Source organism: Actinia tenebrosa, unplaced genomic scaffold (assembly GCF_029948245.1).
Source record: "Actinia tenebrosa isolate PJP-AT-01 unplaced genomic scaffold, QUT_ActTen_1.0 PGA_scaffold4__44_contigs__length_22323623, whole genome shotgun sequence".
In the NCBI taxonomy this organism is placed as follows: Eukaryota; Metazoa; Cnidaria; class Anthozoa; order Actiniaria; family Actiniidae; genus Actinia; species Actinia tenebrosa.
The window spans coordinates 12619118-12641457 of NW_028292581.1; the positions used below are offsets into that span (position 1 = coordinate 12619118).

At 36.4% G+C, this 22340-nt stretch overlaps 2 protein-coding genes across 4 annotated transcripts in view; both read right to left on the minus strand.

The window, feature by feature from the left end:
• Positions 1 to 4241: 4241 nt before the first annotated feature.
• The window catches only part of LOC116308925 (TNF receptor-associated factor 3), a 31993-nt gene continuing 13894 nt past the window's right edge, over positions 4242 to 22340 (minus strand). For 2 of the 3 annotated variants that reach the window (XM_089036912.1, XM_089036913.1), the window contains exons 6-7: positions 17716 to 18363; positions 4242 to 9008 (exon numbers count right to left, since the gene is read on the minus strand). In XM_089036912.1, the coding sequence (XP_088893038.1) occupies positions 8919 to 9008; positions 17716 to 18363 (738 nt within the window). In that variant the 3' untranslated portion in view covers positions 4242 to 8918. The remainder of the gene's footprint in view (positions 9009 to 17715; positions 18364 to 22340) is intronic. The other variant, XR_016121142.1, reaches the window with a different exon arrangement.
• LOC148907110 (uncharacterized) lies at positions 18372 to 22334 on the minus strand. Its single transcript, XM_089036916.1, has 2 exons — positions 20338 to 22334; positions 18372 to 19967 (listed from the first exon to the last, which is right to left on the minus strand). Exons 1-2 carry the CDS (start codon positions 20360 to 20362, stop codon positions 19492 to 19494), a joined length of 501 nt encoding a protein of 166 aa, XP_088893042.1. The 5' UTR covers positions 20363 to 22334; the 3' UTR covers positions 18372 to 19491.

The following is a 22340-nucleotide window of genomic DNA, read 5'->3' on the forward strand; positions in this document are numbered from 1 at the left end:
TTTCCCGCGAAGGAACTCTACGAACTCCTGCAGGATTTCCAAAGGCACGGTGCAAATCTCATCCCAAAGTATCACCGGAGGTATGTCATGGATGGCCTCTGGTACCCATTTTTGTCCATTCCAACGGAAGAAGCTGTGGTAGGTCTGCGCGTCGTAACCCATTTCGCAGAGTTCTCTTTCCAAACGATGCGTTGGCGTTAGCACTTTTAAGGCCGGAAAGAGTTCTAACACACGCGTCGTCTTACCACTGCCGCCGGTACCATAGAGGTAAGAGAAGCGTTGGTAGGAAATAGGGTCCGCAACTGAGGGCAGTGGCTCTTCCGTCGGCGTAATGGAACCGCGGGTGTGTTCTCCGTGATATTCTACACGTGCCCTCCAGGCTCTTATCTCCTCATCTTTAACGCGCCATTGTCCACTTTCTGCGAGTTCATCGGCAGTGTAGAATTCCTTCATCTTTTCCAATACGCTCGGCTTAACGTATAGGGAATCCGTGGCTACGCGGGGGATATCTTCTTTGTCAAACCGCAGGAGCATCGCTAATAGGTTAATGTGCGCATATGCGAGCATGCTGGCACGCAGATGGTAATACTGCGGTCGATGGTCCTGGTAGTAACACAAAGCATTCCACTTACGTTCTCTCTGCTCGGCTTCTATGAAATAATCCCATTTCTCCACGGACACCATCGTTCCTTGGTCGTGGGCGCGCTTGATGAGGAAGCTTAGTTCGCCTTCGTCCGTTATTAGGCGTCGCTGCATATGTTTTTCACCCTCCTTAGCACCTTGCGTGAACTTTCCTATGACAATTCGGGCGGTTGGGTTGTGCTCCGGTAACCATTTAGTAAAGGCGCTATGGCAAAGTATGGCTTCATGCGCGGTGTAGGTGAGTAGCTTACGTTCTTCGAGGAACTTTAACAACGGTACGGGTATCCATTCTTTCTCTTGTAGATGCATTCCGTACCATGCGTAAATTATGGGGTGCAAGTCTTTAGCCAACTTCCAAGACGTTAATCTGACGAACCCCGTAGCTGGCGCGTCGTAGCTGCCGTCTAAGGACACACGAAAGAACTGTGAATCTGGATGGCCGTAGCGGTCGTAATATTCCTTACAATCCCCCAGGCCTTTAAATGACGCAGGATAGCAGTGCTTCATGTCTAAGGACACGTATTCTTCCTCGTCGTACTCCATGTTCCAAAGACCTCCATGACCGTGTTCTACGCACGCTTTGGAGATATCTTTGAACTCTTTTGGGGTAGGTTTCCATCCATTCCTCTTTTTGGCCGCTAAGAAGTCTAAGCTGCGGGAGCTAAGGACTTCATCTGAGAAGTCTTCCCCAAGGGTTTCGCAGGCGCTCTGGATGCGCAGATGTTCGATTTCGGGGCGGTAAAGAGTACCATCTTGAGTCATAAACTGGCTTCCTTCGGGATCCATCAGCCAAACAGAGTTCTCATGGATTAAGTCTACCAATGGGGAAGTTTCATAGACCTTAGTCTCTTTCTTCTTAGGGAACCGAAGTTCTCGCCAAGCGTGTCCGTTGTGTTGGTAGATGACTATAGGAGCGCCTCGGCCCCCATATTTATGAGTCCCAGGGTAAATGTACCCGTCTGTGATGTCTTTCACGTGTATGCGCCTTTCTAAGAGGGTTTCTAATTTCTTTATGTTGTCTATCGTAGCCCCAGCTTTGTAGGTGGCGTTTTCCCATTTCCTGATGGCTTCTTTTCTTTTCGGAGTTAACTTACCTCCGCGGGCGGAATCTTCAAAGAATTCCCTTACCAGTTTCCCGACGCAGTTGCCGGGATGTCGCATTGGCTTGAGTTTCCTAACGTCTGGCTCTTTGATCTCATACGCACCGTAGATAACTACCGTAACAGGGTAAGCAACCTCGTAGAACAGCGCGTCGATGCCTACCAGCGCTCCGGGGCGCGTTTGCTTATTTAAAACAAACAGGTTCTGCTTACCAGACGCCCGAATAGGGTTACGGCCTCTTTCTATTGCCCAGTCGCCGTCGTAATACTTTATAAACGTTAACTGTAAACGGTAGTTACCTTCAGGCATCAGGTCTATTATCTTTTCGGCTCTTTCTTCATCCATGATTTCTTCTGTGTCTCCTTCTGTGAATGTCGTGAAGGCGAAGTCGGCGTCCAAACGATCCAATACCTGGGTTCGCAGCTTGCGTACAGTTTTGTTTTGAATGCGCGCGATGTTGTCCATCTATATCTAGGAAATATTTTAACCTTCGTTTACGACCCAACGCGGACGCATCCAATATTTCATAGGACGACGTCTAAAAGCAGGTTTGGGAACCACGGGCTTTCTTGTCAACTCCTTTACGTATTCCTCGCGCGTTGTCGTACAAGTCGTCACAATCTCACAGGGATCCTTCCTGCGTAGATGGGAAATCAGACCACACTTTGTGAAGCTCTTGCTACATCTTGGATAAATAAGCTTACCACTCATCGTATACTTAACGATATTTTGTCCTCCATTAGGGGTAATATTTTAACTTAGTAATGTGGGGCACCAGTAAAACCCGTAGAGAGATTTTCGAATCGAATTACGCAGGTAATACCCAGAACGACCTTACGGGTAATACCCGCGGCCGACGCACGTACGTGAGCGCGGGGAATACCCATGTAATTCCGGGGGGTGGCCGCCAGTCCCCCTACCTGCTGCTTTACGTCATCGCGGCCATGTTGGTGCCATTTAACAAAAGATTTCTCATTAGCATCCATTGTTAACGGCACCACAATGGCCGCCATGTTTTAGTCTTTTGACTCTCTAGGGAATGCTTGCAACCCATCAATAACAGGCCCAATACAGATTCTTTTGGGACGCAAAGGATTTTATATTCTGTACTATAGAGTGCAAACAATATATCCGTGAAACTTTAGCAATACTAAATAACGCAATTTCATGCAAATTCCATTTTCTATTTTTTAATTAGCACTATTTTCTACTATTTAGTAATTAGGTTTCACGGATTAATTGTTTGCACTCTAATAAGGGCAGATTCAGCGCCATGGCAAACACCACTCTTTTTGCAACATTAGTTTCGAAATAAAAGGACGATTTGATGTTGGTGTATAAATAAAGTTCAAATATTGCTCAAAATGGCTATGAATTATTCTTGTCAGTTGATTAAAGGGGCATTTGGACGAAAATCCGTCAAAATTGGAAACTGCTTATTCCGTATTTTTTAAAAGTGCTAATCTTACGAAAATGAAAATAGCTTAAAAAAATCCCCTAAATTCTTTATGCTCAAATAGGTTATAAAGTTTATCAATAAAGAATAATTGGTTCGAAAACAAAACCTTTTCCGTCTAAATTTTACTTTCGAAAATTGTCAAAAGCCTGCCAGAGCCATTGCTATCTATGAGCAGCAATTTTATTGGTTGTCAGTGGCGTAGCATTTTAATTTTGGTCTTGTATCGAAATAGAATTTGGACAGTAAACTATATTACATGTCTAGTTTTGTACTGTTTAATAAACGAGCAGGAGTGTTTTATCTGGTATAAAACACGAGGCATAGCCGAGTGGTTTTAGACCCGATAAAACATGATCTGCGAGATTATTGAACGGCTTAGAAAACTCATGATGTATGTTCTCATATTGTACAGAATTCTTTACGAAATGAACCAAGTTTGATAAAGAAAATCCAAGTTAAAGTTTATGCAAATGAAGACGAATCTATATCAGAAATAAATCTCCTTCATGGTCATGATTTCTATTGTTTTCCTCATGCATTATTAATGAGTTTTCTAAATATGGTATAATTTCTAGGGATGGTGTCATTTTCGTAAGACTAGCACTTTAATGATGAATATAGATGACCTAAAGGGGCACTTGGATGTCCGAATAACTGAAGTATATGAGGATAATATGACTCAATTATAATTTTAAAAATCAGATTAGTGACAATTTTAGCCTGGGAGCCACTTTTCTGTTGAGATATTTTGGGTTAAAAGTGAAAAGAACAATAGGGTTGAGTAAATGACGTCATTTACTCACAATTTAGATGCTAAATAAAATTGATAATTTTTCCGCCACTTTTGACTGTGAAGGAAACATGTTGTTTGGCTACTATCTGGGCCATATAGATAAGTTTAAACAAGTTTCAAATCATTTCCAATTTTCATGGAGTTTCATCCAACTTGGCCCTTTAAATAACTACTCTACCAAACATTCTGCATTTTAAGCAGTTATCACCAAGGAATTTTGGGTTAAAAGCTAAAAGAACAACAAGGTTGAGTAAATGATGTTGTTTATACGCTACACAATTTGTAATCTACGAATATAGTTAATAATATAACAAATTAAAGAGTAATCAATTAAAATAACACGAGCAATTTATGTTGCCTAGCTAGTAATATGAACGAATATACGCATAATAATCAAAATTGGAACTTATATGAAAGTTACATCGGTCTTAAATGTGACTGTCGCCACAATATAGGAGCGTGCTGACCTCCCATGAACATGACTGTTATTACTGCCGGTCAATGTAATTAAAACATCGGGATGGAAGAGCATCGCAGCCTATTTTGTCACGACGTTGATCGTATTTTTTAATGTTGCTGCTCTTTCCGATTGGAATAAAACATGCAGTTGTGGTTATTACTGAAATTAAATTATGTTTTTCAGTGATTACGCATTTCCCCCTACATTACATAAACAATTAGGAATAACATTGTAACTAATATTAGGTAACCATATTTTTACAATATACAAATGTGATCCAGTGACATCTTAAATCAGATTATCACGTTCTCACGCTCTTATTATATCTATGAGTTATCCGATAGGCTGAATAAAAGTACTGAACTAAATGTCGCAATATGATTGGTTAGTGATACTAGTTTTTCAAAGTGTTCCAGGTTGGAGTATCCGTACAGTAAACAATTATCATATGGAATCAATATATTCTAATGCAGGATTTTTAAAATTCTAATCTGAATTTATTTATGGTCTTTGGATGCATCATAATTAGCATGTTAAAAATCCTGCATTAGAATATATTAATTCGATTGTCAAAGATTAAACAAATGACCATAAAAGTAAATTCGGGTGCTTCAAAAGCAAATTCAGTCCTACCAAAAATTAAATATAATCACCATAAAAGCAAATTCAAAGACCACAATAAAAATACAACAAGCCATGAAATAAATGATGAGAATATTGACTGGATCGGCGCCCCATATCTTTATCATAAAAAAAAGTAAAGTACCTATATTTAACGTCGGTAGTTCCTTCAGTTGAAATTCAACTGCTATCAATGGAAGCCGACGGTGCGCACTTTACCCCCCTTTCTCCATCAGTGCTCTGTTTTAAGAGTATTTAAAGCTGAAGCTACACGGATTAGAGAAAAGTCGAAACAGACGTTGATATCCTAAGGATCGAACCGTGGACCTCAAGCTCTGAAGGTCGCGCACTAACCAACTGAGCTACGCCTGCTCCTAAATCTTTATCTTTATCATCTCATCACATCTCTTGGAGTTTTACTGCATTTTTACAATTTTACTCAAAAAATCATAGACTACGATTGTCAGTTCAAATCACAATGAAAATCAATCAAATCACACGGAAAAGCATAAAATAATTTGACAAACTGCATGGACAGACCTTTTCGGCTTGGGCGTAAAGCTCTCATTTCAGACCACGTGTCGTTCCCTTAGGAATAATATTCTTTGTTTAGGTTAATTCATCCCACACCTAAAATATACATATATATATATATATATATATATATACATATACATATATATACATATACACCGAATCGCTAAAACTTTGACACTTTAAAGGGCCACTTGGACGAAAATCGCTCCAAAATTAAAACTCTTTCATTCGAGCTGGAACTTTGCTGAAATAATCTTGAATACATTAAGAACCACCCACTGGAATATCTTTTTGATATTCGAAAGGGAAGGGCCAAAATTTTACGATTTATTTTCGTCCGCCATTAATTTTTTGACTCACGGCCAACGAGTCATTATGTACAGCAGTTTTATGCTGTGACGTCATTTACTCAACACCGTCATGTTAGCGTCGTTTTGACTATACATTTCTTGTTAGATTACCTGAAGTTTATTTGATGTTTTAAACGCGTTATCGTGAAAAGAATCTCTAAACAGACTTTTTTTAAACCTTTGATACCTCTTCAAATATGATGGAAACTCCTTTGGACGCTCGCTTTGTCAATCCTGAAGACTTAGAACCATAAGATATAATGTATGAAGATGGAGCCGAACTAGAAGAAGAAGCAATGCTTGGGAAGAGGTTTAAAAATTCCTTACGTTCATTTCATTATTTGTATTTGCTACGTACTGGCAATGATATAAAGATCTTAAATTTCAATGTAATCTAATAGTGATTGATGTTATGAAAACAACCGATTGCCTTTTGAATTCTGCGTTGTAATATAAAGATTTGTGACAATATACTTAGATCTATGTGCCGAATAATTTAGAATGTGAGCTCGTAATTTTCCTAGCTGATTTACTACAGAACGGTTATTATTTGCTTCAAAATGTTTATTATGCATTTAATAGGTACAAACATACGATTATCTAATATCATCTTTGTAATAGAACATGTCAAAGGTTTCTTATTTATTACTCGCGCGACAGCGGCGTCTGTCACTCAGCTCGTAGATTTTTCTTTCATTGTGTCGGATGTCTCGCGGACCCAAATTGTGGGGTTGCTCTTTGCCCTTGTATGTAAATATACCTTGAAAAATTTTTATCCTTAAAATGATTCGAATAAATCCCGAATATCTCAGTCACTTCGCGCGATGGAACCGCTAGAATCTCGTCCATGCGTCCTACTTTGTTGTGATTCTTGGCGTGCCGAGATGTATTGAAATTTTAGAATTATGATCGTCAGTATTATTGAAACTGAAAAATTTCAGCGCCTAGACATTGTTTGGTCATATAGTAGTTAGGAAACCGAATGAAACATTATATATTTTCTGAATAAACCAAATAAACCGAGTTTTACGAACATGGCACATACATTACCCACCAATGTTTTGGTTTGGGTTGAGTAAATGACGTCATAAGTACTCGTGCCAGTCTTCTTGAGTCGAATTCTGTGATTCAAAGAAATTAATGGCGGACGAAAATAAATCGTAAAATTTTGGCCCTTTCCTTTCGAATATCAGAAAGATATTCCAGTGGGTGGTTCTTAATGTATTCAAGATTATTTCAGCAAAGTTCCAGCTCGAATGAAAGAGTTTTAATTTTGGAGCAATTTTCGTCCAAGTGGCCCTTTAACGATATATATACATATATGTGTAACCCCCTTTTTTCTATTGTCATACCTGGATTTTCAAGGAGAGACAATAGGAAAAAGGGGATACATATATATGTATATATATCGCTAAATTGTCAAAGTTTTAGGGATTCGGTGTATGTACATATATATATATATATATATAGCCAGTCAGAATAGAAGAAAGCCGTAGTATAATTCGGCGGTATTAATAGTTAAGCTACTCTCTCCAGCACTACATAATAATATTTATTAGTATTTTTACACAAGTGAATATAATAAATCACAGTTTCCGTCTTATGCTGTTATATTCACCTACAGGAGCTAAGCGCGCATACGCACACTTGTTTTTCGATTCGTACTGCTTGCAGAGATAAATAGAATTTTAATTAAAAAAAACCTCTCTCCCCCTTATTTATTACATTCACTTGTGTTAAAAAATACTAAAACAATTATCTGGGATCATTTACTTTGTCGCTTGACAACTCGCGTCTCGGTAAATATTCACTTCGGTGAAGTGAATATCGGGGAATATTTACCGAGACGCGACTATTCACTTCGCCTTCGGCGAATAATTGTTTTAGCATATAACAACTTGCGTACAGAGTAATTTATTTTTATATACAATAATTCAATAAAAACAAGATATAACTAGCTAAAACTAGTGTGAGCTGCGTCGGTGTTTCTAATGAAACAGTAATGATGAAAAGGTAAATTATACACCGTGAAAAGATGAAACAACTTACTGACGTTTCGGACGCTAGTCCTTCGTCGGAGTAAAAGAGCAATAAAAACAAACGAACAAAAACTTTTAGTTTGCGTGATAAATTCACGCAAAACTTTTACCAAACCCTTTATTCCATACTTCGTTGCCTTTTTAGTATTGATAGGAATGGCATTTACTTTCATTTTTTCAATTTCCTCATCGAAATTGTAGCACAACGATTGCCGGCAGATGCTTTTTTTGTAGCCGACTTAATATTCCGAGATTCAGAGGTGAATATCGCACAATATTCACCTCCAATTAACCAATGAGCGCGCGCGTTCTTAGGAAGTACACAAGTTGGTATATGCTAATTGTTAAATATTATGCTGAGCCTCTAATAATTGCAATAGTTCTCTTCTTTTCATTTTCTTTTGTCTTGTACTTAGAGCTAAACAGCAATAAAACTAAAACTAATGATTTCATTGTATCTTCTAATCAGATATTGCGCCCTTGTGACGATTAATTGAAGTGGCGTGGAATAAAATGGTTATAAGCCCCTGTAACTAATTCTAATTCCTAAACTAATGAATTAAATCCTAAACTGGAGGTTAAAATGCTTCCCTACTCTTGAGGATTAAATATTTTTTTGATGTTAACATTTTTCACTGTTTTGAACTCCAGTTTGGGATGTAATGCAAGGGTTCTATACAGTGCTTTCTGTTTACACGCCTTGGAATATCCGACTTGTATTGTGTAGTATACATACCTGAATGGTGCAGCGTATACGATACAAGCCATGTCTGATATTTCACGAATGCCACTCAAAATCATTGTATTATAACCATGTGTGGCCATGTCAAGTGTGGCCAAAACAAAGAAATAATATTGAGGGGAATGACACGTGTTTAGAAATGGGATAACATTACGCCCAAGCTGAAAAGGTCTATCAGAAGCCAAGCGGAGGTAATCCAGCAGTTTCAACATTGATCTTGACAAACAAAGTATCATCCTTGACATACGAACGGCTTAGTAGCACCTGCATAGAATAGAATAGATTTATTCATTTACACTCAATTGAAGAATCGTTGTCGGGTTCAGAATCATAGAAGCTGAGACCGAAATGGCACATGGGAAGTACGTTAATTAGATCCATGCTGTGACCGGCGACCCGTGGCATCATCCACTGTTTTTAATACGCGTTTGACATTCTAAACCGACTGCATGGATTGCGCAAATGAATAAATTATGATATAATTATGTCATTTCCCATGTGCCATTTTGGTCTCAGCTTTTATGTTCTATGTTTCTGAACCCGACAACGATTCTTCAATTGAGTGTATACGCGCACGTCTCATCAGTAAAATACATAAATATGATTAAGTAAAATCAAGAACACAAATTTAGTTACTAGTCATAATACACTCAACAAAATTAGTAAGAATAAGTAAGAATATTCACGTCTTGTCAAAATTGAAGAAATACTTGGATAGCCAGTCTTTGACCAAAGTTTACTATACTTTGATATATCCATACCTTACATATGGATTTAGTCTATGGGAGAATAACTATATTTCTACTTTATATGACTTAACCAAATTTCAGAATAAATCAATTAGAATAACAGGAGATGTCCCTTTACGTGAGCACATAACTCCATATTATGCAAAGCTAAAATTGTTAAAACTTCCTGATGTTGTAAAACTCCATACCTGTTTGATAATCTATGATCATCTTTATGAGTTTATAAACAATCAAATTTTCAGTTATATTTAATCTCTGAGCAACACAACTATGGAACCCAGGAGGGAGGAGACGTCTCCAAGGTAAACAATAATGAATGAGTCATGTATGACAGTATGACGTCACGTCGCGGTTCAGCGATTTCACAATGGCGGCCAAGAGGGACGAGTAAAAGCTCGTGTTTATCTTTCCCGTTTTTCCCCCAAAAATCTCAAAGATATTGCTTTATGAACCAGTCATATGGGTAAAGGAGTCCTTCGAAAATGTTTTTTCACTTACTTTGATGCTTTTAACGAAAAAGATCTTTAGTTATTGAATTTTTCTTTGCGAAGTACCTTTCCAAGAGCCACTCGAAAAAAGACGACACACAAGAATATTTTAAGACCTTGATGACTTAAAGATTTGATCTATGGCATCACAAAAGGAGGTTAAGGAACCTAGGTATTCATCTTTGTATTTGCGGAGTTTCGTGAAGAAACCTTTTGCACAACTGCTCATCAATCTGTTTGAAGTTGGAAAAACGTTTCCTTGGGTTTGACACCATGTTTTGCACAAATCATAAGTCAACAAGGCAGACTTGCAAAAGGTAAATATGTGAATAATTAACTTGATAAGAGTGAATAAAAAAATCAAAAGTCATCAAATTTAAAATTAGCTATTTACATAAATAACATAAGTACAAACTATAAGTGTGTAACATAAATACCACTAAATACTGTTAAATTATTATTGTTTTCTATTGTTTAATTAGCACTATTTACTACTAAATAGTGCAAAGTGTTGCACACTTTTAGTGTTTGTACTCTATCTGTAGATAATATATTGCCACCTTATTCTAAACACACAAAAGTCGTACAGTAAAGCTTGTATTATCCATGTTGTACTTTCCTATTCCTATCCTAAAATGATTTTAATCCATGAAATATGATCTTATATTCCAGGTTGGGCGAGCTCATATTTAATTTTAGTTCTTTTTAGAACTCAAATGTTAAACTGATATGTTTCACGATTAAATATATGAAGTTTAATAAATAGGAAAGGAAAGTGTATTCGAAAGTTGTTGTGGTTGTTTTTCATAATTCGAGCGATTTCTAAGTATCAACAAGTAGATATCAATGTCACTGTAATTTTCCTGTGATGTATAATGTTTTTATAATCTCTACGATTGCTGCACAAGTTGTTATATCAGGACCAGGGTGTTATGTCAGGGCTCTTACTTAACACTCAGAGATGCGGGCAGAGATGAAAACAACTGAGCAACAAAAAGACAAACATTATTCATACAAAATAGATGATTCAACCATAAACTATTACTAGATTTAAAATAAGAATTCAAGCAAATAAAAGGACATGGGGAGAAGACAACATTTTACATGAACATACTGTATGCAGCTTTTAATAAGGGACTGATCGTTTATTATATCCCAGGGGGTTCGGTGGTTTCTTTGCAAAAAAAAAAAAAAAAAAAATGAAATGAAAAAATGAAAGCCAAACTGACAGTTGAAATTTAGGATTATTACCTCCCTTCTGTCACTTAGCACTCATAGATAGTTTGTACCTTTTTGGGGGGGAAAATCATTATTCTAGAAGCCATTTTCAACATTTTTGACAAGCAACTCCTCCCAATTCTCTAACCCCGCCCTCCCCCCCCAACTCTGAGCATAAGTAGCAGGGCTTAAGATAATGGCTAATCAGTGGTTTGAATCCAGGTGTTGAAGTTTGTTGTGAAGTGTGATCGTTGGGGTGAGAGTAGTTTTGATTATTGCAATTATCGTACACACAATTATTATGACCAGGCTTAACATTCAGTATACATTTATAAAAAGTTCATACTAGGAATTAATAGTTCACTGAATACCTCTTCAACTAAGATACAGCAGTCTAAATGTAGAACATAAGGAATAAGTGTTCCCACCTCGAAGAGCAAGAAATATACACTAATACTACCATCAAATATTGTGTCATAAAGAATTTGGGAAAAAATAGAAGATTAAATATCATTGGTAACAATTAATGTACCACTATAGCACACACATCAGTATACATTTATAAAAAGTTCATACTAGGAATTAATAGTTCACTGAATACCTCTTCAACTAAGATACAGCAGTCTAAATGCAGAACATAAGGAATAAGTGTTCCCACCTCAAAGAGCAAGAAATATACACTAATACTACCATCAAATATTGTGTCATAAAGAATTTGGGAAAAAATAGAAGATTAAATATCATTGGTAACAATTAATGTACCACTATAGCACACACAAACACACATCTTTGTAACAACAAAAGATATTAAACACATCAGAGACAAGGCAAACTGTACACATCTTATGAAAATTTGAAGAATCATACTGGAATCTTGTACCAGAACTGTGACACAGGATCAACACCATTACCAGCTGTGTCACTGCACTGGTTTCTTACAGTTTTAAATGACTGCTGCTTACAATAATTGGCACGATTCTTGCTCTTCACTTGCAATAAAAGATAATTTTTCTTGTGTTTTTTTTGTGCATCTGTACAGCTTGTCTCTCTTCAGCAATGAGTTATTCTGTATCATAGTGTCTTTTTCAAAAGGAGAGTCCAGAAATGGGACTTTGCATGACCAAAGGAGAGAATTTTGATAAATAAAGCAGGTTAAAACATGGTAGAGGATGATTGCCATCATCACCTGTACAATGTGATAGTAGTCTTGAGAAAATAACCCACCAGCAGAGTCAAAATACAGGTCATACAAAAGTAAGATATAAATGAAGATCCTCAAAATTGCCATTTTTAACAGTGAGGTTTCAACTATACAAATATGGATTTCAGTCTTTAAATTTCACCTCACTTTGTGGGGTAAAAGATGATTGTTATATTATAAATCAATTTTTCAATATTTAAAAAGAATATTCAATGAATGTATTTATAACAACTTGCAATCTTTTTAAATCAATTTTTAATATAATAAATCATGCAATTTTAGCAAACAATTTTTTCCATATAAAATATTCAATTTTTTTAAACCACAAAATGAAATGTTTGAAAATATTTTTCAATTAAACTTGATAAATGTCATCAACGTTTTTTTTGTATAAGCTTAGGTTTTTATGTATATGTATTTTTTGACAACAATATATAAGCCTACTGTAAAATGAATAGAATTTCAGAACAAAAAAATCGATTTTTAACAAAGAAAAAATATGCTTTATCTAAGGTCGAGGAAAGGAGGTCAAAGATACTGAACGCAGATATGATTTATGGTCCCTAAAGATAAAGAATAAACCATCTAAATGTTGATTTTGCGACTAAAAATTGTTCAAAAAGTACGACTGGTTTACGAAGGCGAATACGATAAACGAGTTACTGACAATTAAAAGGATTGATGAGCACAATGGAAAGACAAGGGAAAACGTACTTTAGCTTAGTTAAAAGCCCAACAGCTTAGTAGTAAAACGTCCTTGTTTGGGTTTATAAAATGAAGGGAAAGAAGAGAAAAGATTTTTCTAACTACGCGATAACTTTTCTTTCAGGGAAAAAAATGGCGAGAAAACGAAAGGCCAGTAGCTCAAATTATTTAACTTTTCAGAGTTTTAGATCGTTGATATGATAAAAAAAGTATTGAACTTGATAAGTTAATGACTAATTATTAGGCTTACGTTAAATTAAAGGTGAATAAACTGTTAAATCTTTGTTTTGACCGCTTTTCGTTTCAAGATTCACGCCTTTAAAATTACGATTTTATTGTGACATTTTGGTAGACGCGTCGCGCCAAGATTTGGTTGCTATGTGACGTCACACTGTCATACATGACTGCTTCAGAATTTTAATAGGAAAACGATTTGAGTCATCTCCTCCCTCCTGATATGTTACTATTGTAAAATAATTATCTAACTTATTATTGTAATCATTTAATTGTTTACAAATGGAGATAAATAAAAAAATGCGAATTCAAATACAACAAAATTTTCGATTCTGATTGGACAAATTGTACTCTGCAGAGTCCCAATTAAGTTGCACAATTTTGTTGAGCGTATTATGAACAAAAAATCGCACAATCTTCTCGTACAATTCGGAATTATAGATACTCGTAATGTTTTAAAAGTTTTCAAACTGGACTCGCCTCGGAAGGCTCGTCAAATTTGGAAAACTTTCAAACATCACTCATACCTATAAATTCCGAATTGTACTCGAGATCGTGCGATTTCCTATACAAATCAAACAGATAAATAGAGTGCAAATAATATACCCGTGAAATAGATAGCTAGCTAACTAATTACTAACTTTGTGCTATTGGTTGCCTAAGTCTAATTAGTCAAAGTAATAGGCGAGCCGTGACGGGTGAACTAGTGCACGTGTGCTACTCAAGGGCGCGCATTTTTAAATATTTTAAAGCACGCTTGCAAAAACTGAAACAATATTTTATTGTACATGCTTTTCCTTCGTATAATTTGACATGTTCGCATTTTCGAATTCGTATCTGTTCAACAACAAGTGGAGCTTGATTCATGTTTTATGACTTGATATTCAGCTGATGACTGTATAATCTTCAAATTGTCTAGTGTTTAAGTCATTGCTTTTTCGTTCTTAATGCTAAATTACAAACGACGATAGTTTTTCTTCATTAATTGTCCACACTGCGGGCAGAAGCAAAAGTGGCGTTCTACGAAGCTCAAACAAGTAGGGCTAATACGGTTCAAGCGAAATGGTTTTTGGGCAAAGCCAATACGCAGAAGACACCTGGAGTACTTGAACACAACATGCACATTGGAGTAATTTATGCCTTTCTCGCCATTTCCAAGGAACAAGTAAGAAGATTTTATGGAAGATCTTGGCGAATTTATATTTAACTTGCTTTTTAAATTATCTAATCAATAACGATTTTGATGTTCTACAAATTTTAATTATGAAAAATATAAAGATAAAAATGGTAGAAAACACGTTCATTTGCGTACTGGGTCTTTTTTAGCTATAGTTGTTTGAGTCTTGATTTGTTTTAGTTTATAAATGCGTATTGTCTTGATTTTAGCAAGATACTAAAATAAAAATGGTAGAAAACACGTTCATTTGCGTACTGGGTCTTTTTTTAGCTATAGTTGTGTTTGAGTCTTGATTTGTTTTAGTTTATAAATGCGTATTGTCTTGATCTTTAGCGTGATAAAACAAATAAAAATGGTAGAAAACACGTTTATTTGCGTACTGGGTCTTTTTTAGCTATAGTTGTGTTTGAGTCTTGATTTGTTTTACTTTATAAATGCGTATTGTCTTAATCTTTAGCGTGATAAAACAAATAAAAATGGTAGAAAACACGTTTATTTGCGTACTGGGTCTTTTTTAGCTATAGTTGTGTTTGAGTCTTGATTTGTTTTACTTTATAAATGCGTATTGTCTTAATCTTTAGCGTGATAAAACAAATAAAAATGGTAGAAAACACGTTTATTTGCGTACTGGGTCTTTTTTAGCTATAGTTGTGTTTGAGTCTTGATTTGTTTTAGTTTATAAATGCGTATTGTCTTAATCTTTAGCGTGATAAAACAAATAAAAATGGTAGAAAACACGTTTATTTGCGTACTGGGTCTTTTTTAGCTATAGTTGTGTTTGAGTCTTGATTTGTTTTAGTTTATAAATGCGTATTGTCTTAATCTTTAGCGTGATAAAACAAATAAAAATGGTAGAAAACACGTTTATTTGCGTACTGGGTCTTTTTTAGCTATAGTTGTGTTTGAGTCTTGATTTGTTTTATTTTATAAATGCGTATTGTCTTAATCTTTAGCGTGATAAAACAAATAAAAATGGTAGAAAACACGTTTATTTGCGTACTGGGTCTTTTTTAGCTATAGTTGTGTTTGAGTCTTGATTTGTTTTATTTTATAAATGCGTATTGTCTTAATCTTTAGCGTGATAAAACAAATAAAAATGGTAGAAAACACGTTTATTTGCGTACTGGGTCTTTTTTAGCTATAGTTGTGTTTGAGTCTTGATTTGTTTTATTTTATAAATGCGTATTGTCTTGATCTTTAGCGTGATAAAACAAATAAAAATGGTAGAAAACACGTTTATTTGCGTACTGGGTCTTTTTTAGCTATAGTTGTGTTTGAGTCTTGATTTGTTTTATTTTATAAATGCGTATTGTCTTAATCTTTAGCGTGATAAAACAAATAAAAATGGTAGAAAACACGTTTATTTGCGTACTGGGTCTTTTTTAGCTATAGTTGTGTTTGAGTCTTGATTTGTTTTAGTTTATAAATGCGTATTGTCTTAATCTTTAGCGTGATAAAACAAATAAAAATGGTAGAAAACACGTTCATTTGCGTACTGGGTCTTTAATTTTTAGCTATAGTTGTTTGAGTCTTGATTTGTTTTAATTTATAAATGTGTATTGTCTTGATCTTTAGCGTGATAAAACAAATAAAAATGGTAGATAACACGTGTATTTGCGTACTGGGTCTTTTTTAGCTATAGTTGTGTTTGAGTCTTGATTTGTTTTATTTTATAAATGCGTATTGTCTTGATCTTTAGCGTGATAAAACAAATAAAAATGGTAGAAAACACGTTTATTTGCGTACTGGGTCTTTTTTAGCTATAGTTGTGTTTGAGTCTTGATTTGTTTTATTTTATAAATGCGTATTGTCTTAATCTTTAGCGTGATAAAACAAATAAAAATGGTAGAAAACACGTTTATTTGCGTACTGGGTCTTTTTTAGCTATAGTTGTGTTTGAGTCTTGATTTGTTTTAGTTTATAAATGCGTATTGTCTTAATCTTTAGCGTGATAAAACAAATAAAAATGGTAGAAAACACGTTCATTTGCGTACTGGGTCTTTAATTTTTAGCTATAGTTGTTTGAGTCTTGATTTGTTTTAGTTTATAAATGTGTATTGTCTTGATCTTTAGCGTGATAAAACAAATAAAAATGGTAGATAACACGTTTATTTGCGTACTGGGTCTTTTTTAGCTGTAGTTGTTTGAGTCTTGATTTGTTTTAGTTTATAAATGCGTATTGTCTTGATCTTTAGCGTGATAAAACAAATAAAAATGTTAGAAAACACGTTCATTTGCGTACTGGTTTTTTTGTGTCATGATTTACTGCAGAATTAAATGTGCGTCTTGTGTCTTGATTCTTAGCTCAATTTAATAAACTTGTTAGAAAAAACGTTCATTTGCGTAATAAGTTGTTACTCTAGTAAACGCCCGTGCCCTTGTCATGCCTCACTGAATTCCTATGTGTTGTCTAATTAAGCGCTAACTATCTCCTATTTAATCCTAACTATTTCATGGGTATATTATTTGCACTCTAGACCTAATCCACACCGACTGTTTTAATTTATTAGCTTTTCCCCATGAGTGCAGGGACACCATAACAGCTTTTATGCCAATTACAGCGGGCCCTGTAGAGTTTTAGCGCGGGCACTGAAGATGGTCGTCACCAGCGTCTTCAGTGGATCTTTTACGTCCGCCTTATACAGGGTTATATAGTGAAGACAGACGGGGCCTGCGGTTTTAAGTCCTTGTCCGAGAAGACTTGAAGGTCTAACCATTTGCAGATATTATTACAAACGCAGCACCTTCTCCTAAGTTATCTTAAGACCCTGAGTGTTGGTCTAGCCGAGGCTTGAACCACGACCTTCCGCACAACAGACCGACGATCTTACCAACTGAGCTAACCGGGTTGCGGTTTTCCCATTTCAGACCACGAGTCATTCCTTAGGGTATCATTTGTTTAAAGGTTCCCGATGCGAAGACAGAGAGAGAGAACATAATGCATTGTGGTCAAACATCTTTTGTCCATCATGTCTTATATGGTGTTGTTTGTATCGAAGCTAGACCATAATGATCCTGTTCACTGAACTCAGAAAGGCCCATGAATATGGGATACGATTGAAACAAATAATATTATCTTCGAGGAAATGACACGTAGTATGAAATGGGAAAACATTACGCCAAGGTGGATTGGGCCCATAATGTAAAGATAATAAAAATATACAAAAATAACTGCTTTACATGAGTGCCATGTGCGTACCTGCTGAGACACGAAGAGTGGACAGCCCGACGCAATGTTCATATTCGACGTGGGTCGCTTGAAGCTCGAGCTGTTAGGATCCGGTCTAAATGTGTCAGTGATGTCTTGCTGGCGATCCTGATCAAGCAGCTTGAAGGTCACCTTCTGACGGAATGGCCATGGCAAGAGTGCATCGTACTCACCTTTCATGATCACGAAAAATAGCGACAAATGAGAACCTTTACCCATGCCGTCTCCATTTGGATACACACGTGCGCAGACCTTATATCCATAGCGACCAACATAGAAGGGCGGACTATATATGGATGGTGTTTTTCCTATGATCCCTTCGTGGTTTCTGCGACTGAACTCGTCTATTTTCCAAATGTATGTACCATCGTATGAAGTAGCCTCGAGCATCTGGATCTTAAGGTCGTGTTCGGCTAGCTGAATGTCATGTAAAGCCAACTGGTGTTCATTTCTGTCCAGCCTCCTGTCAAGAGTCAGGGAGCTGCTGCTAAAGGATCGGAGTCCTCCTCCCCCTACGCCACGTGCCAACTCGCGTTCAAACGAATGCAGTTTTTCTTCTTGATCTGCCAAAGCAGAGCGAAATTCCTCTAACTGTAGGGAAACTTCGCATGTTTTACCGTCTTTGGATGAAGCTGCATCCTGTAGCAAGGAAGTGGAAAGCATACTGTCAAATATTTATTCATTTACGATCAATACTTACCTTAGCCTTGAAGATATAAATTAATTACAGGTACTTCAAAAAAGGTTAATGAAGGTTTTGGTGCATGTCGCATACCAAGTCCAAAATGTATAAATGTGGATCATATGTTAGGAGAAGAAAATATACCGAAAATACGCACAGAAAAACTTCCATATTGTTGTGACTTTTAGCTGACTGCATTTACATCGCTGACAGTGGTATTTCGGGTTTGTTATGCGACAAAACCTTTTACAAACGTTTATTGAAATAGCTGTAAATAAAATACAGGCTTCAACCAACTAAATGGAGAAGGCAAAGGCGTAGTTAATTGTCATGTGACACATCCCATGTGGGATCCATGTGGGATAAAAAATCTCTGGCTCATTTACCTACGTTTTACAGTGACGACCAAGAAGGATAATTTGTCGAGGTTCGAAGCGACTCCACGACCCAATGACAAAATTCTGTTTATGTCATAGACTTTCAAATATAAATGGTTGGAAAAAGAAAATCCATACTACACTTTCATTATATGTAGCAGCAATTAGCGTGACGACTATCTTCCCTTGGTACAGTTGACGATGCATAGGTAAACAGCATGACTGAGTCGATTAGTCGACTACCCAAAGCTTCAACAAAGACAATATTACGACATGTCACGGTGATGGGCGAGCATTAAAGTATTTCTGATAGTGACTTCTGCCAGTGAATGACCCCTGGTTGTCTTTGATATGTTTGTTCAGCATTTCCGACTTGAAATGTCAAATTCTTTGCTATGATTCAGGCTGTCAACAGTTTCCATGACAGAGTCGTTGTAGCAGGGAGAACGCTTTGCACGTGCACATTCCTTTTTAGCAACCAGTACGTTCTGTTGGTATGTTCTGTTGTTCTGTTGGTCTTTCAGTGGTTCGTTTTAGCACCAGAATATACGCCTGTTCCAAAGTATTAACACCTTTTGGTCGATCTTTCAAATCTTTAGCAAATCTTTCACTTATGAAGCTATTCTTCAGTCATGCATAGAAGAAATAGCACTGGTCCAAGGAAATGACAGATCTCTGGGGACTCCAAATTTAAATTGGGTTCTCTTTTTATCTTGTCTGTAAATATATATGTGATCTTCTCAACATAACTTGCACACATGTAACCACAATTGATGCATAGAAGGAACAGCACTGGACTGGTTCAATGGTAGACTTCTGCTGGGCACTTGATTCAAATTTATGTCTTATCTGTGAATTACATCTCAACATATCTTTCATTTTTTGCAATTCCTCTTGCTGCATGGCGTAGACCACTAGGGCTCTCCTGTTTGAATTGTGTTCTCTTTGTGCGTTGTCTGTGAATGTAAAAGATCTTCTCAACAAATCTTTTATTTTTTGCAATTCCTCTTGCTGCATGGCGTAGACCACTAGGGAACTCCTTTTTGAATTGTGTTCTCTTTCTGTCTTGTCTGTGAATGTAAAAGATCTTCTCAACGTATGTTTTATTTTTTGCAATCCCTCTTGCTGCATGGCGTAGACCACTAGGGAACTCCTGTTTAAATTGTGTTCTCTTTCGGTCTTGTCTGTGAATATATAGGATCGTCTCAACATATCTTTCATTTTTTGTGAAATCCCTCGTTATATGGGGTAGATCTCTGGGGGACTTCTGATTGTGGATATCTGTGATCTTCTCATCACATCTCACTCTTGATTAGTGGTGACTATTGAGCACTTTTTCCCTAATGCAATAGTATGGCAATATTTGTTCCAACAATTGCGATAGTATTGCGATACTGTATTGCAAATACTGTATTGTACTCAATTGCCCTGAATTCTCCAGCATTTTTTTTTACATTTTTCAATCAGGGCATCACATGCAACATCAACATCATATGCCAGACCAATCAAAGTCAATATTTCTAAATTGAATTAATTGGGTTACACAAGACTTACCGAAAAACATCGTTTCCGCCGACATAAAGAAGGTGCTCTTGTGTTTTACTCAACGCATAACACACTCACTGCTCCTCCTTAAAAAAATTGAAATTGACCATTCATGACATTGTAATAGGCTTCAAAATTCTCGACCTTTTAAACGTAAATGATTCATCAGTCAATGGTGAGGTAAATACTTTACAGACCATTAGAAATGAAGGGATTTCCTAAGCTAAGCTAGCAATAGTCAGCCATAGTTTGCATTGAACCATTTGACAATTTCAGTTAGCTCACCTGTATCGCTAGTAAAACGACCTCTCCCCCTCAAGAAAGAACAAACAATTGAAAAAAACTCGTTTGCCTCGACCAAGAATTTCAGAGTCATTTTCGGTTTTTTATCTTCTTCATCTTTGAATTGTATCTATTCTAGGGTACTTCCGTAGCTTTGCTATACTGGCATTTAAGTCTCGCATAACATTCCGTTCAGTCTCAGCTCTCCAGCTTCTCCGTAATCAGTCGTGATTCTAGAACACAATCCACTTGGACAACCATTTCTGAATGTATGCCAAGCGATAATTCACCCAAAACACGTTGGCCTATTAAGAATTGGATTATCCGACGACCACACATGTCGTAAGAAGACATGCGGAAGTAAACCACATATACATTATATAATATACACTATTATATGCTCGACTTCATCAAGGGAGGAATGAAATTTTCCAATTTCAAACCTTTGACATCTGTTATACTGTTCTTTGGATTATTTTTGTATAACTTTTTGGAAAAGCAATTTATTGGCTGGCCAACCATTTCGTGTCACCAAGGACCGACTTAGAGTCCTGCGACTCAACTTTAAGGATTTGCCACCTTTTAAGATTTCTCTAGTTTTTCCTCGGACTTCTTGGGAAAGCCACATTCATTGCAACTTGTTAAACACCGGGAAAATGATCATTTAGCTTCCACAGTTTATTTAGCTTTTCTTAAGGTTCAGTTGTTAAAGTTCATTCTCTATTTCGGAGTCTCCGAAGACTGGAAACCATTATATTGGCCTATAACGATCGCCTCTGTTTTGTATAACGGTAAAGACGGTGACAAACTTTGTTCTGGGGCCTCAAGAAAATCAAATTAAGTCTGGTTTCCATATGAGCTTTTTGCTGTGCTTTCTCTTGTTTTTAAGTCTGACTTTATCAAATCTCAAAAACCAAAAACATCATAGTATAACTGGCACAAATGGAAAAGTGTAAAAACATTACGAAAAGCAAGAAAAAGTAGTTTTGCCACTAAAAAAAATAACAAAACAAAAGAAAAGCCAAAAACGAAAAAGTGGTGGATCCAGAATGATTTGAAGGGGGTTGACCGTTACCTAAAAAGGCATCACATGGCGTCCCTTTTAGGTTTTGCCTTCTCCTTTATTCTTATTTATTTTTCAACTCCAAAGGGGGATGACTGGTCACCCAATTCACCCCCCTGGACCTTGGCCACGGTAAAAAGACTGCTACTGCTATTGAAAAATAGCAATGGAAAGAAAACCGAAGACGCTACAATAAAAATACCGTAAAAGAAATCAAAGGCAGAAAAGCCAAACACTTCAAAAGGAAAGGTGTACAAAGAAACAAGATAAGCAAGAAAAACTAGTTTTCATTCAACAAGATAAACAAGAAAAACTAGTTATCATTCAACAAGATAAACAAGAAAAACTAGTTTTCATTCAACATACGATATGTCAGAAAAAGTAGTTTTCCTCAACGCGGAAAAGTAAGAAATAGCTATAAGGAAACCAAACTTTATTTCAGGTACAGTGAGGGGTTTTCATCTTATTAATCAGACCTAGACTGTAGCGTACGAGGCAATGTTTAGTGCTCTTTCTAGCGGCCAATCTGATCGTATTACATACCTACAGGCTTTCATTATTCTCAACATGTTCCATGGTTCTAAGAATGAAGTCTATACGTATAGAGAAGTGGTTGTTGGATTTACAAAACATTATCCAAAAAAACAAGTTAACTGGATCAGCTTAC